Source organism: Oryzias latipes, chromosome 19, assembly GCF_053564925.1.
Source record: "Oryzias latipes strain Hd-rR chromosome 19, Olatipes_Hd-rR_3.1".
Taxonomy (NCBI): Eukaryota; Metazoa; Chordata; class Actinopteri; order Beloniformes; family Adrianichthyidae; genus Oryzias; species Oryzias latipes.
Genome location: NC_136255.1, coordinates 25,030,001 through 25,043,439, shown reverse-complemented (window position 1 = coordinate 25,043,439; position 13,439 = coordinate 25,030,001). Strand labels below are relative to the sequence as shown.

Below are 13,439 nucleotides of genomic sequence, written 5' to 3'. Positions count from 1 at the left end.
CCTTTAAAAATTTCCGTTGCGAGCAGTGCTGGTTGTCTACAATTCAGTCTTAACCTCAATATTTATACATTTATTTTAGATTAAAATATTAATAAACCAACAGGCTAAAAGACTATAAACCAAAAGAAGAGATTTTTCTAAACACAAATATGTGTGTGGGCCAATCCTTTCCTATCTCAGAGGTCAATGCAGTTCCACTTATTCTCTCTGACAAACTGTATATTTTTTAAATCCTAAGTCAGACATAATTTTTTTTAATGTGCTGTTAATGTTTAAAACAGCTGACCGCAGGAAGTCAGACACCAAGTGGCCTTTAAATCCAATTACTTGCTTTTTCTTATGTATAATAGACGTGACCTTCCTTCTCTTTCATGCTTGTGATGAAAGCCACTTGGCTGGAAGCTTAATTCATTTTTTTTTTTTAAATGGCCAGAATAAATTAGCGGGATTGACATCAGTCAAGCTTGCCCCGGGAGTTTTCTGTGCTGCGGGGGACTTTCTGAAGTTCGTGGGCCAACCAGCAGCTCTGTATGACGGCGGAAGTCAACGACATGGTTCAAAAGGTGAAGGATGATCAGAAAATGGAAGAAAAATGATGCAAAATGACGCCGTTGCAGCTGAATATTCTGCAATCAGCACATCCTCTGTGCAAACTTTTCTCTGCCTCAAGTAACCAATCAGGAATCAGTGACCGGCCTCTAAATTCAACGGTTCTGGACAGCGCTTTGTTATCCAAAAACTCTGCTCTGCCTTTTTAAAAGAAAGGAAAAGTCCAGCTGTGCTCCACACTCCGGCTTTATTGCCAAAATACACACGTGTGTCCACATCAGGCATGTTTGTATTGAAAAGCTTTAAAATGATTTCAATGAGACTTCCTCACAGCCTGTGCTCAACGTGGAGCCAACGATCCGTTTAAGACGTCTAAAAGATTCAGATTTTGGTTTATTTTCATCCTTTAGCTACATATCCTCTTCAAAGAACCACTCAGATGTGTTTAACGTGTTCCTGTGGCATTTTTCTGATGATGGAGAACATATGCATGGAAAATTGTAGTATTTCCTTATTCAAATCCCTGTGAATCAGGAGCAGACGGAAAAATTATAGTTTGAAAAGAATCATTTTTGGTGAATCTTTTGGGAATTTGGGAAAATATGACTGTACACCAACGCTGTGACGGCAGATTCAAGTTAAAACGGACACATATGCTAGCACAAAGTGTAGCATACTGACAAAAACACAAGATAACCACAGAATAGGAGGATTCTAACGATCCTAGAGGCTCCCATCCAAGAAAGAAGGTCCATTAAAGAAATAAAACCTTTTAGAAATACACAACTAAAAGTTTTAGATTATAATGTATGTAAAAAATTACTAAATTATGGGGTAAAAAAGTGCTGATTCTGGTTCATTAATGAAGCTTTAATTTAAAAATAACTTGAAACTGGAAACAGATGTCTTCACTGCTGGTGAGGATTTTAGCTTTTCTCTTGATTATAAACTAACTTTGTGATCAGATTTGGTTTTCCTCTTCAGTTGCGTCACACCAGCTGGTTCTGTTTTAGTCAATTAACTCTAAAGAGTCTTGTTTTCACATTCTGTCTGTTTTACCGCCCTTATTCCTGCTTTTACTGGTATTTTTCTGGTTCGTTTATTCCTTTTTGGTCACGTTTGAGCATTTATTAGTTTATTGTCGTTCCTGCTCCTCCTGTCATTGTTCAGTGCTTCATAAAGAAGTAGCAAAAATAGGTATTTTTTAAAATAATTGTTACTAAAACAAATCAATGAAGTAAATCCCTGAGCTGCGCTGTTGCGCCCCCTCTTGATGCTTTACACATCTCTCACTATCCTCCACAATGGTAAAAAAACTAGAATATTGATCCTCGTGGGGTTCCGTTGCGTATTCCGTTGCTCAAGGATTTTAGGTAAATCTGCATAAGTAAGTTTTAGAAGAACCGGTGTAGGTACCCTAACCATTCGGCCTGCATAACCGTTCGGGGTCCTTTCGACTGAGGATAATGTCAGACTACGGTAGCCCCACTTGGACAAACTACGTAGATCTGCTCGGGCTCTACATATTTTCATTTCATGTTTCCTGTTGTAACCTAAAGTTATTTTCCTTCATAAGTTGTGTCTGACATTATTCTTTGTAGTGTTTACAGAGAGATTTTGCCACAACCCACTTAGTAAAAAGATCTGTGGCTGTTAGAATGAACCTGCTGCTCCACACAAGCGAACCGTGTCTCTGAGGTAGGGAAGGTGCTTTGTCATAGTGTGCGGTTCGGAGAAGGGTTCTGAGCGCAGTCCGAAAACCGTTGATAATGATCATAACAATAATTAAAGCACATTTAAAAGATAATGTCGCTCTATGTTGGAGCTCTGTTACTTTACAACGGACCACATGATATCTTCTCATATGGTAGTATCCTAATTTGTCCAGACCAATCCCTATCTGACACGTCATCGGACCAACGGACACCCAGTCACATAATGTGACGTCAGCACTAGTCCCAGGACCCCAAACGGTTGTTGCAGGACGAACGGTTATGGTACCTACATCGGCAAAAGTAAAATTTCTTTGGCAATGGAGGTTTTTGTTAACCACGCCCACATTCCTAATATGTTTACATTGAATGTTACATTGTTGTGTTCAGCTTGAGCCAATGATTGAATTATTACATTTTCATTATGTTCCAGTAAAAGGTATTCAAACAGAGATGCACACATTAAAATGCGCAAGACACATGGAGGAAAAAGGGATCGAGGAGCTTTTGCTTTAGCGGAAAGAAAAACGAGAGGTCACCTCCACTATTGGGTGAAGTAAAGAAATATGTCAGAAACTCTTGGTACATCTGTTCCAGTGGAGAGGCTGTTTTCTAAGAACACGGTCAGCCAGAAGAGAAATCCTCTCAAACCTGAACATTTTAATGTGTTGATGTTCAAAAACACCAATCCAAAGCTAAAGATAGTGTGTTCTTTAGTTTTTTTTACATTTTTACTATTGAATTTTGTATTTTGAACCTATCACAATAAAGTTATCTGGCCTATCTTTGTCGGTACATGTATATAATTTTTGGGTTACCGGAAATATGCTTAAGAAAAAAATACCATTAACCATTAAGAATTAATGGCAATTGTCGGTATTGAATATTTTATTCAAAAAGTAATCGGTGTCAAATCTTAAAAGTGTGGGATCGCCCGTCACTACTTCCTAATAACGCTTGAGGGGTTATGGGGCAATAGTTAAAAATCCCTAGGAGGAGTTTATATTTAGCTGGTACTAAAGGTGCAGTAAGAAAGAAGAAACCAAAAACGGAAGAAACCAAAAGAATCCTCTTGGTGCTCTTTTGGTGGGTCCAGTCTGGTCTTTTTTTGTCCTATTTTGTAGATGCTGTGGCCTCTGAAGCCTTTTTTTCTTTCCTGACATCTCATTCATGTGCAGTCGTCTCCATCCGCTGGATGTGCGTGCGGTGAGATGAAATGTAGTCAGACGGGTTACGTTCTTCGAGTTGTGTCTCTGAGAAATTGCCTGCATTTTCTGTGATGATTGTTTTCTCCGAGTTGAATATTTTTATGAAACGTTCAAGTTCTTCAAAATCAATTTGTTCTTTGATCCTCGGGGACTCACATCAACACATAATAAAGTTGGCGTTCTGGAAATCTGAACAATTTTTTTCCAATCAAACTCGGCTGAAAGCATCTTGATGTGGTCTTCTGTCTATATTTGGTCTCTACTGGAAACAAAAATAAATAAAAGCCCCACAAAACAAAACAAAAGCTAAAAAGCTCAGATCTGGATTTACGAAGCAGACATAAATGCAGCTTCTATGTGAATCAATATTGAAATATTTGGTACATTAATTGCAATAATTGAACTTATCTCTTTTCAAAGTGTTTTTCTAATTAATTGGACTCGAGAATAGCTAAAATGAACTGATAGATGATTTAATGTATAATTATTAATGTGTAATTAACGTGTATTAAGACTACTGGTCACATATATCTCAAAATGCCTCAGTATTACCAGCTAAATGCAGTTTTTTGAGGTAAATTCGTTTGGTGGCTGCCGCCACATTTGTCCTCCGGAGGCGGCAGTTGCGTTTTCAGGTGCCTGGCAACAGCCGTGGAGGTTTTAGGAAGACGTTTTTTGACATTGGGGGGCCTGAGCACATTTGGCGGTTGCGCAGTGGCAGTCAAGTGACTGGAAGGCAGCTGAGCGGTTTCTGACTGATAGGAGGGGGTCTAAGGTCCTGTGTCTGATGATCGGCCAATTTCAGACTGCCGCCCCCCTGGCCCCATGCTGCCGTCCCACTGCTGTTGACATGGGGCGGGGGTCCAAATCGGGAGACGGCATTGATGCTTTTGTTGCTTAATTAATGGGTTGGATTTATCTGCGCTTTTCCAGACGCTCAAAAGGCTTCCAGTGTGTCCATCATTCATTCACCCCTCATTCATACTTGGTGATGGTGAGCTACTGACGTAGCCACAGCTGCCCTGGGGCAGACGGACGGAGGTACTGCCCCTCTCACATTCATATCAGTGAAGCCACACTGGAGGCAGGGAGAAGGAAGTGTCTCGCAAATTGAATACAACAGTTGACTGGGGTTGAGTGGGGATCGAACCGCCAACCTCCTCAACCGCCTGAACCACTGCTGCCCCACTTCATTAGACGAAGACTCCCGCTGTGGTTGGACCTTCATTTTGGATGCTGGGGCTCCCTGTGCTACTTAAGAGACATGTCTAAAAAATGTGTACAATTGTAAACTAACAAGATTATAATGTGTGCTCCAAATCTGACCAGGCAGGTAATCTTCTGGTGATGGCTCCCCATCGCACGGTTGTATTTGTGACCGTAGCATGAAGCCTAATGTTGTGTAAAAGTGCTATTAGTTATGATGGAAAAATGTAGAATTTGTTAAACTTACTGTGAAGTATGTAATACCATGATGCCTATTGATTCATATATGCATCAAACCCTACATCTCCAGCTGTACCTTCATGCAGCAATAAAAACACAAGTGATTTATTTTTATATAGATTCAGGCATTTAAAAACACTAAATAATCTAAATACTAATACTACAATTTTTAATACAAGTTTCTTTTGAGCAACATAGAAAATTGCTACTTTATAAATATACATATATATAAACAAAAACATGATTTATTTGAAACAAAAACGATTTTCACTACAGTTTCTTTTCAAATTAAAAGCAGTTTTTGAGGTCCACTCTGTTAAATAACCCTGACCTGAGCATGAATGTCGGTTCACTAAGCGGCTACATTTTAAACGTAATTTTGTTGGAATGCCTCTATTTTGTAAACGTTTCATCATTTATTTAATAAGGAAGTGATTAGTTGTTATATTTGACTCATTTTGGCTTTTCATTTAAATGTGATTAGGCCCCAAATTGTTTGACCCCAAATTGTCACAGCAGATGGCTGCAGGTAAAGAAACAGAATTCTATTCAAACAAGCAGGATGTTCGGAGCAGCTGACCGACATCAAACCCCCATCAACAGGACCCCCAAAGGGCGAGGAAAACGTCCCGCTGCCCTTTGTTTTGGGGTCCTAAATCCATCAATCTGCAGCGACACTCACCTACGGCCTTCAGGGAGGCGTACTTGCTGAGATCCTTGTTTTGCTGCTGCTGTTCGTAGACGTGAGCCAGCTGGCTGAGAGCGGGGTAGGGGTGCTGCTGGCCAACGCTGGCGCCTGCTGCCACATTGTTGTTAATCTGGCCACCCTCTGTGAACGAAGACACACGACAAGGTTACATCCGTGCTCCAACTGCAGCGGGTGATGAGCAGCTGCATCACGGCATATGCTGGTCAAACGCTTTGCTAAAGAGTAAAAAAAAAACAAGAAAGAAGCCCTCATCCACGTCCACAGCTGCTCATTTATGACACGATGATGGAGTTCTGCCATGGCTCTCCAGCTGCAGCATAATGGAAGCCCTGCTGCCTTTTTGGATGCAACCCTGCAGCTTGTCGCATGAAACTCTAGCAGAATTGGTGTCACGCATGCCAGCTCTCTAAGCAGCAGAAATCCCTTTTTCGGATGCAGAACTCACAGGTTTTAGTTTGAAAATTGAACTCCAGCAGATGTTGTTGTTTACGGTCGGACAGCTTTGCTGTTCGTGAAAAAAACACGTTTTTTCCAGGGATGTCTTCACAGATTTAATGGATCTGTTTTTTCCTCTGTGAGTTTAAAAGATAGACACGTGTAAACACAGAATGACACAAAAAATGGACGTAAAACAAATCTTTATTTTATTTTTTGCACTTTAATGTTTGAAACTCCAAATGTAATACAAAAACATGTTTCAGTTTAGCTTATTTATACAATTTTCAATTCATTAAAAAAAAATTCTATAAAAATTTTGCTTTTCTAGCTTAGATTGTTCTATTAATCGGCTCCTTTGCCTATATTTCTGCTAATTTAATTTTACATTTCAATTTTTATTAACTCTTCAGAATATTTTCTTTAAAAAGTATTGACTTTTTAGGTTTAGATTATTCCTCATAAACATAAGACTCATCGCAAATATTTCAGGGTTAGAAAATAAAGATTTAATGAGAGTTTGGTGTTTAAAGGCCCGCCCCGATGAAAATTGTCTTTCTAAAATGTTTTCTGATGATGGAGGCCTTTTTTTAATTTATTTTTTTAAGAATAATAAGCTCAAAATAGCATCGGGTGTGAAGAGCTGTCAGCTAGCTAGTGTAAACAAAGAGCTCTCGGTTATGGGTGACGGCATGGGGGGCGGGGTTGTTCTGTGCCAACTGTCATAACTCTGCCGAAAATTTCTAAGAAACTGCTACCACACTGTTATGATGGTGGCATCAGTTGGTGTTAAAACATAGATATTCATGCATCGACAATATTAGCATCGACTGCTCTATTCAGTTATTGCTAATCAATAAATAAGAAAAGAAAAGTGCACGTGTCATTTCTAGATATTTTGGGTTATTTCTGTGTTTTCAGCCCCACATCATATTGAACTGCTCCATCAGTCATGTGACCAGAGGAGCTGCAAGTTGTGCATGTTACCCTGGGCAACAACGTAGCGCGACACGAGGGGGTGATTTTAGGAAGAACAGTTTTTGCATTTTTAACATTACACATTTAAGTTGTTACCTTTTAGGACAACAAATTTGGAGGAAAAAAAACCCAGAATCAGTTGGAAATGACCAGTGTCGACATTTGGTGCTGAATATTTGATGCAAAAAGTAATCTGTCTTAATCGTAAAACTGTGGTAAATGACGTATACTTGTATAGCACTTTTCAGCTGCCGAACGAACGCTGGCGCCAACCTTCCACCGGAGGCAAGGTGGGGTTCAATGTCTTGCCCAAGGACACTTCATCACATGGGCGGGCAGGGCGGGAGTTGAACCTGCAGACTTCCGATCAGAGGTGTTCCATCACTACCGCTCAGCAAAAACTATGTCCTAGAAAACGACACAGCTTTATTTATTCTTTAACTAAAAACGGCATAATCATAATTAAAAGACTACTGGGAACATGTTGAAAGTAGCACATTTGAATCTTTTTTTTTTAAAGTTTAGTCTTTCTTGATTCGATGAACTTATTCTGTTGTTCCGGGTTAATCGTTTTTGGGACCTCCTGTTTTTATTTCTGTCAGTCTTCTTGTTTTTTTTGTGTTTTGTCTTGCTTTTTATTTAAATTTGAAAGTGCATAATTGCTGTTATTGTTGAAGATTACTTCCTGTTCTTTCTTTAATAGTGTCTCTTTTCTATTCCTTCCAGCCTCACAGTCAGGATTGTATCACTTCTCATACAATAGAAAAAAATCACACAGACATTCAAAAGGTCTAATAAATATGTATTAGTCCAAGTTTCAAAGTAAATACTTTTTTTTGTGCGAAAGTAGCAGAGGTGCTCACAAAGAGATGACTCGAATGCTCAGGACTCCTGGTTCTTTGCAGCCTTTTTGATCCTCCTTTGATCCGTACATTTCTGATTCAGCTTTTCACAGACACACAAACGCCACGCCGGCGTTGGTGCTGACGCTTGCGGCACATTCTTTCCAAACGAGGATGTGACCTCTAAATACTTTAATCCAACAAAACCCAACTGCAACTGATTGAACCTTGCAGCACACAGGTGCTTTCAAAGAGTGAAAGAGGAGCATGAAAGATGCTAAATAGTGTATACAGGTTTCATTTCAAAATGCACATTAAAGTCTTTGATTTGATTTGTTTAAACTGTAGCAGGAAGCGAAAACTTTAACTAAATCTTTATTCCAAAAATGTTTTTTATTTTGGAAAATGCCACTAGTTCTGTTTGATAAGAATCAAGAATTTTTTGGTTTAAGGACAAAGAATATAAATTAATGCAAAGACGCATCAGTAGAAAAACAAATGCACATATGAGAACAAGGGGTAAAAGTCAAAGTCAGAAAGGCAAAGTTGTATGAGAAAAATTATTAGAAAGAATTCAAGAAATTTACAAGAATTATAAAAAAAAATTAAATGTCGTATGAGGATAATTATGAGAGAAAAAATTACTTACATAAAGTCACTAGATGATGAGAAAAAAGCCAATACGCAAGTAAAGATATACGACTATAAGAAAAAAGTAAATGTTACCAACATATAGTCACAAAATATAAGAAAAGGTTTCATTTACAATAACAGTCATACACCGATGAGAAACCTGTTAAAATGTAACAAAAAAGTCACTGCATTATGAGAAAAAAGTCAAAATGTTATGAGTAAAATTATTGGGAGAAATTGTCTGAGAATAAATCATGCAATAGAATCCAATATTGTCTGAGAATAGAGTTGTTAATTTATGCTTCAGAGTTGTAATTTTACAAGGAAAAAATCATGTTTTTTCATGCAACTTTACATGCAACTTAAACAAGATAATTCAGATAAAAATGGATGGACGTCGCACTGCGGACGAATCTTGTGGAATCTGCATAACTTTTTTGTAAATGTGGAACTGCATTTATCAGTAAGCATGACTTTATTTGTCTGCAAATTTGATGTTTTTCTCATAATCTCATTTTATTTTTTGTAATTTTATTTTTGTTTTCTTCTTCTATTCAAAAATGTTTTGGTAAATAAAGTCCCTTATGGGTAAATCTCAGTGCTTAAATGAACATTTGTCTGTTAGATTCCAAATCAGTGGCGGGGTTCCACAGGGCTCTGACCTGGAGTCCCATAGGTTTTACTTTCTGCTTTCATTAAGTAATATTAAAAACAATACTGCATATATTGTTCTGATAATATACACAATTCTTTGCTTTATTTTAATGAATCATAAAATTTATTACATAAATTTTAATGAAGCTAAATTTAAAAATGTCTTTTTTAGTGCTGGAAATAGTTGTCAGTGCAGAAAAAAGGCAGATCTGTGTTCAGCACATTATTATGTAAACCTGCACATTCCTAATAAATCACCTCGTTCTCCTGGTTTCACGTACAAACGGTGCAGCTGTCACTCCACAGGGAACCTTTGAGTCTTTCAGAAAAAGTCAAACCTCATTCCTGTTCCGAATTCTTCTGGGTTCTTTTTTTTTTTTTTACTTATTTTCCTACGTCTGCTTTATTCTTTCGAACAACAAATAAGCTTTTGGGAGAAAATATTTGTCAAAATCATGTGACTCAACAACATCAGAATTCTGCACAGGTGCATTTATTTCCAATTGCAAGTAGAAAGGAAAGCATTTAGTAAACATAATCTTATCAAAGATGAGCATAAACATTTTTAATGTTGGTCTTAATCTGGAGCTGGAACGACCACAAACCGCCTGGCCGAAGCAAACCAAACCAAAAAAATGGATTTTTCTCTCAAACTACCAAACTTTCACATGCAACAAAGGTTTACTGTTGATGTTTTCACACTTCAGACTCTTAAAATCACCATCTAATCTCACAGAGTGACTAGCATGTCCCCTCCTGTTTGCTGCTTCAATATTCAAAACATCTTTGCATCTGAAAGTAGAAAAGGATCTTGTCTTTTAATAAAATCAGTGAGAATTGTTCTTAAAAACATGCAAAGAATCAAAGGCGGCATCACACAGCCACTGTGTACATTTTGTGCATTTTCCACATATGAAATGTCGGTCGTTTGTGTAACGTGCGTAATGTACGTAACTCACAAGTGTTTCTTGCGTTCCTCATTCATCGATGTGCACGGATGTCCGTCGAGGGTTTTGGCTGACAGGTCTTTACGAATAATTTTGGTTTCAAGAAGTTCAAAACTTTTGGTCGGTTTAGAATTACGCAGTTTGCACATATTTTATGTAGTTTTTAAGCAATAATCACGTAAATCTTGCGTGATTTTTGTGAGATGCATGTGCAAATTTGTGGCTTTCCACAGCCGTTTCATGAATAACCGGTGTCTAACTTTTAAATCGTGTATATATACGGCGCACATATGTTAAAATTACACCATTGACACACAAATCACTAATGAAGTGCATATGAACAGCGCAATAATCACACACGGTTCATGTTCTACGCTGGTTTACGTGGTCTTTGCGTGGTTATCCATACTTCATCCGTGGTTATAACGTGGTTCATTCTTGATGCATCTGTATAAATTTCATGTAAAGACCACAACTCTTCTCACATTTTCCACGTAAACTCACACATGACTAATTCTCATCCGTGCAATTTGCGCTAAAAGTACGTAGTGGCTGATCGACACGGCCTTTCAGCGTTTAGTGTAGCTGCACAGTCGGACTTGGCAGCACGGCTGGACGGCTAAAATACGATGCAGGAATCGTTCTCTTGCTGCGCTGCTCCTGCCAGATAATTGCAAATTCCTGTTTCTGGGGCTCAAGGTGTCCTTGGTAAGTGAATAAATTTGGTTAAAAGCCTAAATGCTGCCACTAGATAATCTGACAAGCAGGAGCAAGAGACTGGGAGCGAGACTCGGAGTCGAGCAGGACAAGTAGAGACGCAGGAGGGAAGGCACAGCAGAAAACAACAGAAAAGTATTGATTTCCCGCAGCAGGTTTTTCTTATCTCGGCGGCGCATTGTTGAGCGCTGAGGTGCACTCAGGGGCCTTGTAAACCTGCGCAGCTCAACTGTCAAGGCAAAGCCAGCTGCGTTGGGATTAATTAAACACTTCTTCCTGGCATTGACTCAGAGCACACACTTGGATGGACAGGACCGGGGAGCGAAAGAACAAATTACAAATAGCACCAGATTGGAAAAACTTCAGATCCAAACCGGAGGGAAGGCAGAAAGACGTCCAAGGTCCTGATTTTCAGACAAAGCGATTTGATCTGAATATATTTGAGAAACACTGATTGGATAAGAGGTAAGTGGATTTCACTGAAGCAAAGCTGCTGTTAGGGAGCAGAGATGGCAGGAATGAGAAGCTTAACCACATTAAAGCATGGGGATGCGGGAGCCGTCGCTCTCATGAATTTAGTTGATTCATTTTAGTCATGACCAAGGCAGGTGGACAGCTTTAGCATTTTCAAAAAAGCCGCAGATGTCAGGGCCTAGGTTTCCTCATCCCATAATGCATTTTTTCTGCTCGTGGAAGACATTAGTGAATTTAGCTTCCTTATAAATGAGAGGGTCACCTTTGTGTCGTCATGGCGTGGTGCCATAAACCGACTGACAAAAAAGTACCGTTCACGAAAAACATTCACACTTTAATCAGTAGAGTTTAGAATAAGATTGGACAAAAACAATTCGTTTTTTTTCACGTTTTCAATGAAAAACGCTTTAAAAAAAAAGATTATTCTGCTAAATTTAACAGATTATTTTGCAAACAAAAAAAATTAACTTTAAGAACATAAAAATTCAGAAAGCAAATGTTATTAACCCTGAACCCACAGGATCAAATTTGGCCCTTTTTGTTTTATGTAATTTTCTGCTTCTATTTTTCATTTTTATGTTTTTATTTTTTGTTCTGCTGCTTTTGATTGCTGCGTTCCAAGAATGAAAGCCGGAGCTTTCATTCTGACACTGAACAAGTGTAAGAGTACGTACTGTGAGAAAGTTGTAGAAAAAAGTGAAACAGCGTTTAAATTTTTTTTTTAAAAAGGTGGCGGCAAATATTTAGCTATAGCAACCCACTCAAGCAACTGTTTAAGCTGTTGACTGTGGTAGTCAATGCTACAGAGCCCACATTCAGATACAGCATAACACCTCATAAAAAACCCACGGCCTGAGAGGAGAAGCATCTGACGAGGTAAAGATGCTGTTTAGGTTGGTGAAAGTGAAGAATCTGGATCCTCCGTCTGAATCACATGGAGCCCATTTACACTACAGTAAATCAGAAAACAAACAATAGGCAATAGATTTAAACTTTCTGCTCGAAATGATTTTGATTTCTTCTTGATAAACACCAATGGATTAATGTGGAAGCTAATGTGAAAATGTTGCTGCTGTCCTCCATTATTAACCCTTTGACTCCTTTGAACCCTTTGAGCTGCGTTCACACCGAGTGCGATCTGTGCGTCAGTGGCGTCCCGTTAGATTGGAGCTGCCCGTTTTGTGCCGAGGGTTCAAATATCTAAACGTTTGGCAGAGAATTTACATCACATCAACCAATCAGTGACGCGTTGATGACACGATCAGTAGGTGGAGTCAAAAACCAACATGGAGGAGAAGCTGATCTCCTTCTGAGTTTTAGGACATTTTTTTTCTATTTGCATGGATGATGCTCCTAGATTTATCTGTGCTGCTAAGCAGTTCGAGCATAGAACCGCGGTCCCGGCCTCACTGAATTGGCTGCCAGTCGAATATTTGATTTTTTTATTAAAATTCTTGTTTTTTAAGTCACTTTCAGGTACTGCACCCTCTAACTTTGCTAGTCCCTATGTGTGCTATTGGTACCGAGAACCACGTATAAGTTCTGCTAACAGCTTTTAGAGAGGCAACCCTCTTGGCAAGTTTAAAGCTAAAGCTAGTATCTACCTAGCTGACTTTTTTATGATGTGTTAAATTCTTGTTTAATTGCTTTTATGCATTTAAAATAAAAATAAAATCATTGTATTATTTATTGGTTTGACATTGTTTGCAGCAATTGGGGACTGCTTGGAGGATGCTCTAGAGGTTAAGAAATGAAAAGACAATCATGAAAAGGTCCTCTATGTCTCTTTACCTCCTTTAACTAAAGGTTGTCTAACTATGTAAGTTTATATATTGCACAGATCAAATTTATCATATGAGAATATACATGGAAAAACTGAGAAGAGTTGTGGTCTGTATGTGAATTTTTCACAAATGAACCACGTCAAAACCACAGAAATACAAATAAACCACGCAAAGAACGCATAAATTAACGTAGAACATCAACCGTGTTGTTTATATGCAAATCATTAAAGATTTGGGCGTCAATTACGTAATTTGAACGTGATATATGCGCCGTATACGCAATATAAAAGTTATACATTGCGTGAAAAGTCCGTTAGACATACGTGGAACGACACCCAGTTAGGCATACAT

The 13,439-nt window shown here is 38.5% G+C and overlaps 1 protein-coding gene and 1 long non-coding RNA gene across 3 annotated transcripts in view; one reads left to right on the top strand and one right to left on the bottom strand.

The window, feature by feature from the left end:
- The window catches only part of shisa9a (shisa family member 9a), a 70,733-nt gene that overhangs the window by 12,016 nt on the left and 45,278 nt on the right, over positions 1–13,439 (bottom strand). Inside the window, exon 3 of the mRNA XM_004080197.5 lies at positions 5,598–5,744. Coding sequence (XP_004080245.1) covers positions 5,598–5,744 — 147 coding nt within the window. The remainder of the gene's footprint in view (positions 1–5,597; positions 5,745–13,439) is intronic.
- The window catches only part of LOC144987758 (uncharacterized), a 148,277-nt gene that overhangs the window by 91,899 nt on the left and 42,939 nt on the right, over positions 1–13,439 (top strand). The gene's annotated exons all lie outside the window — the stretch shown is intronic.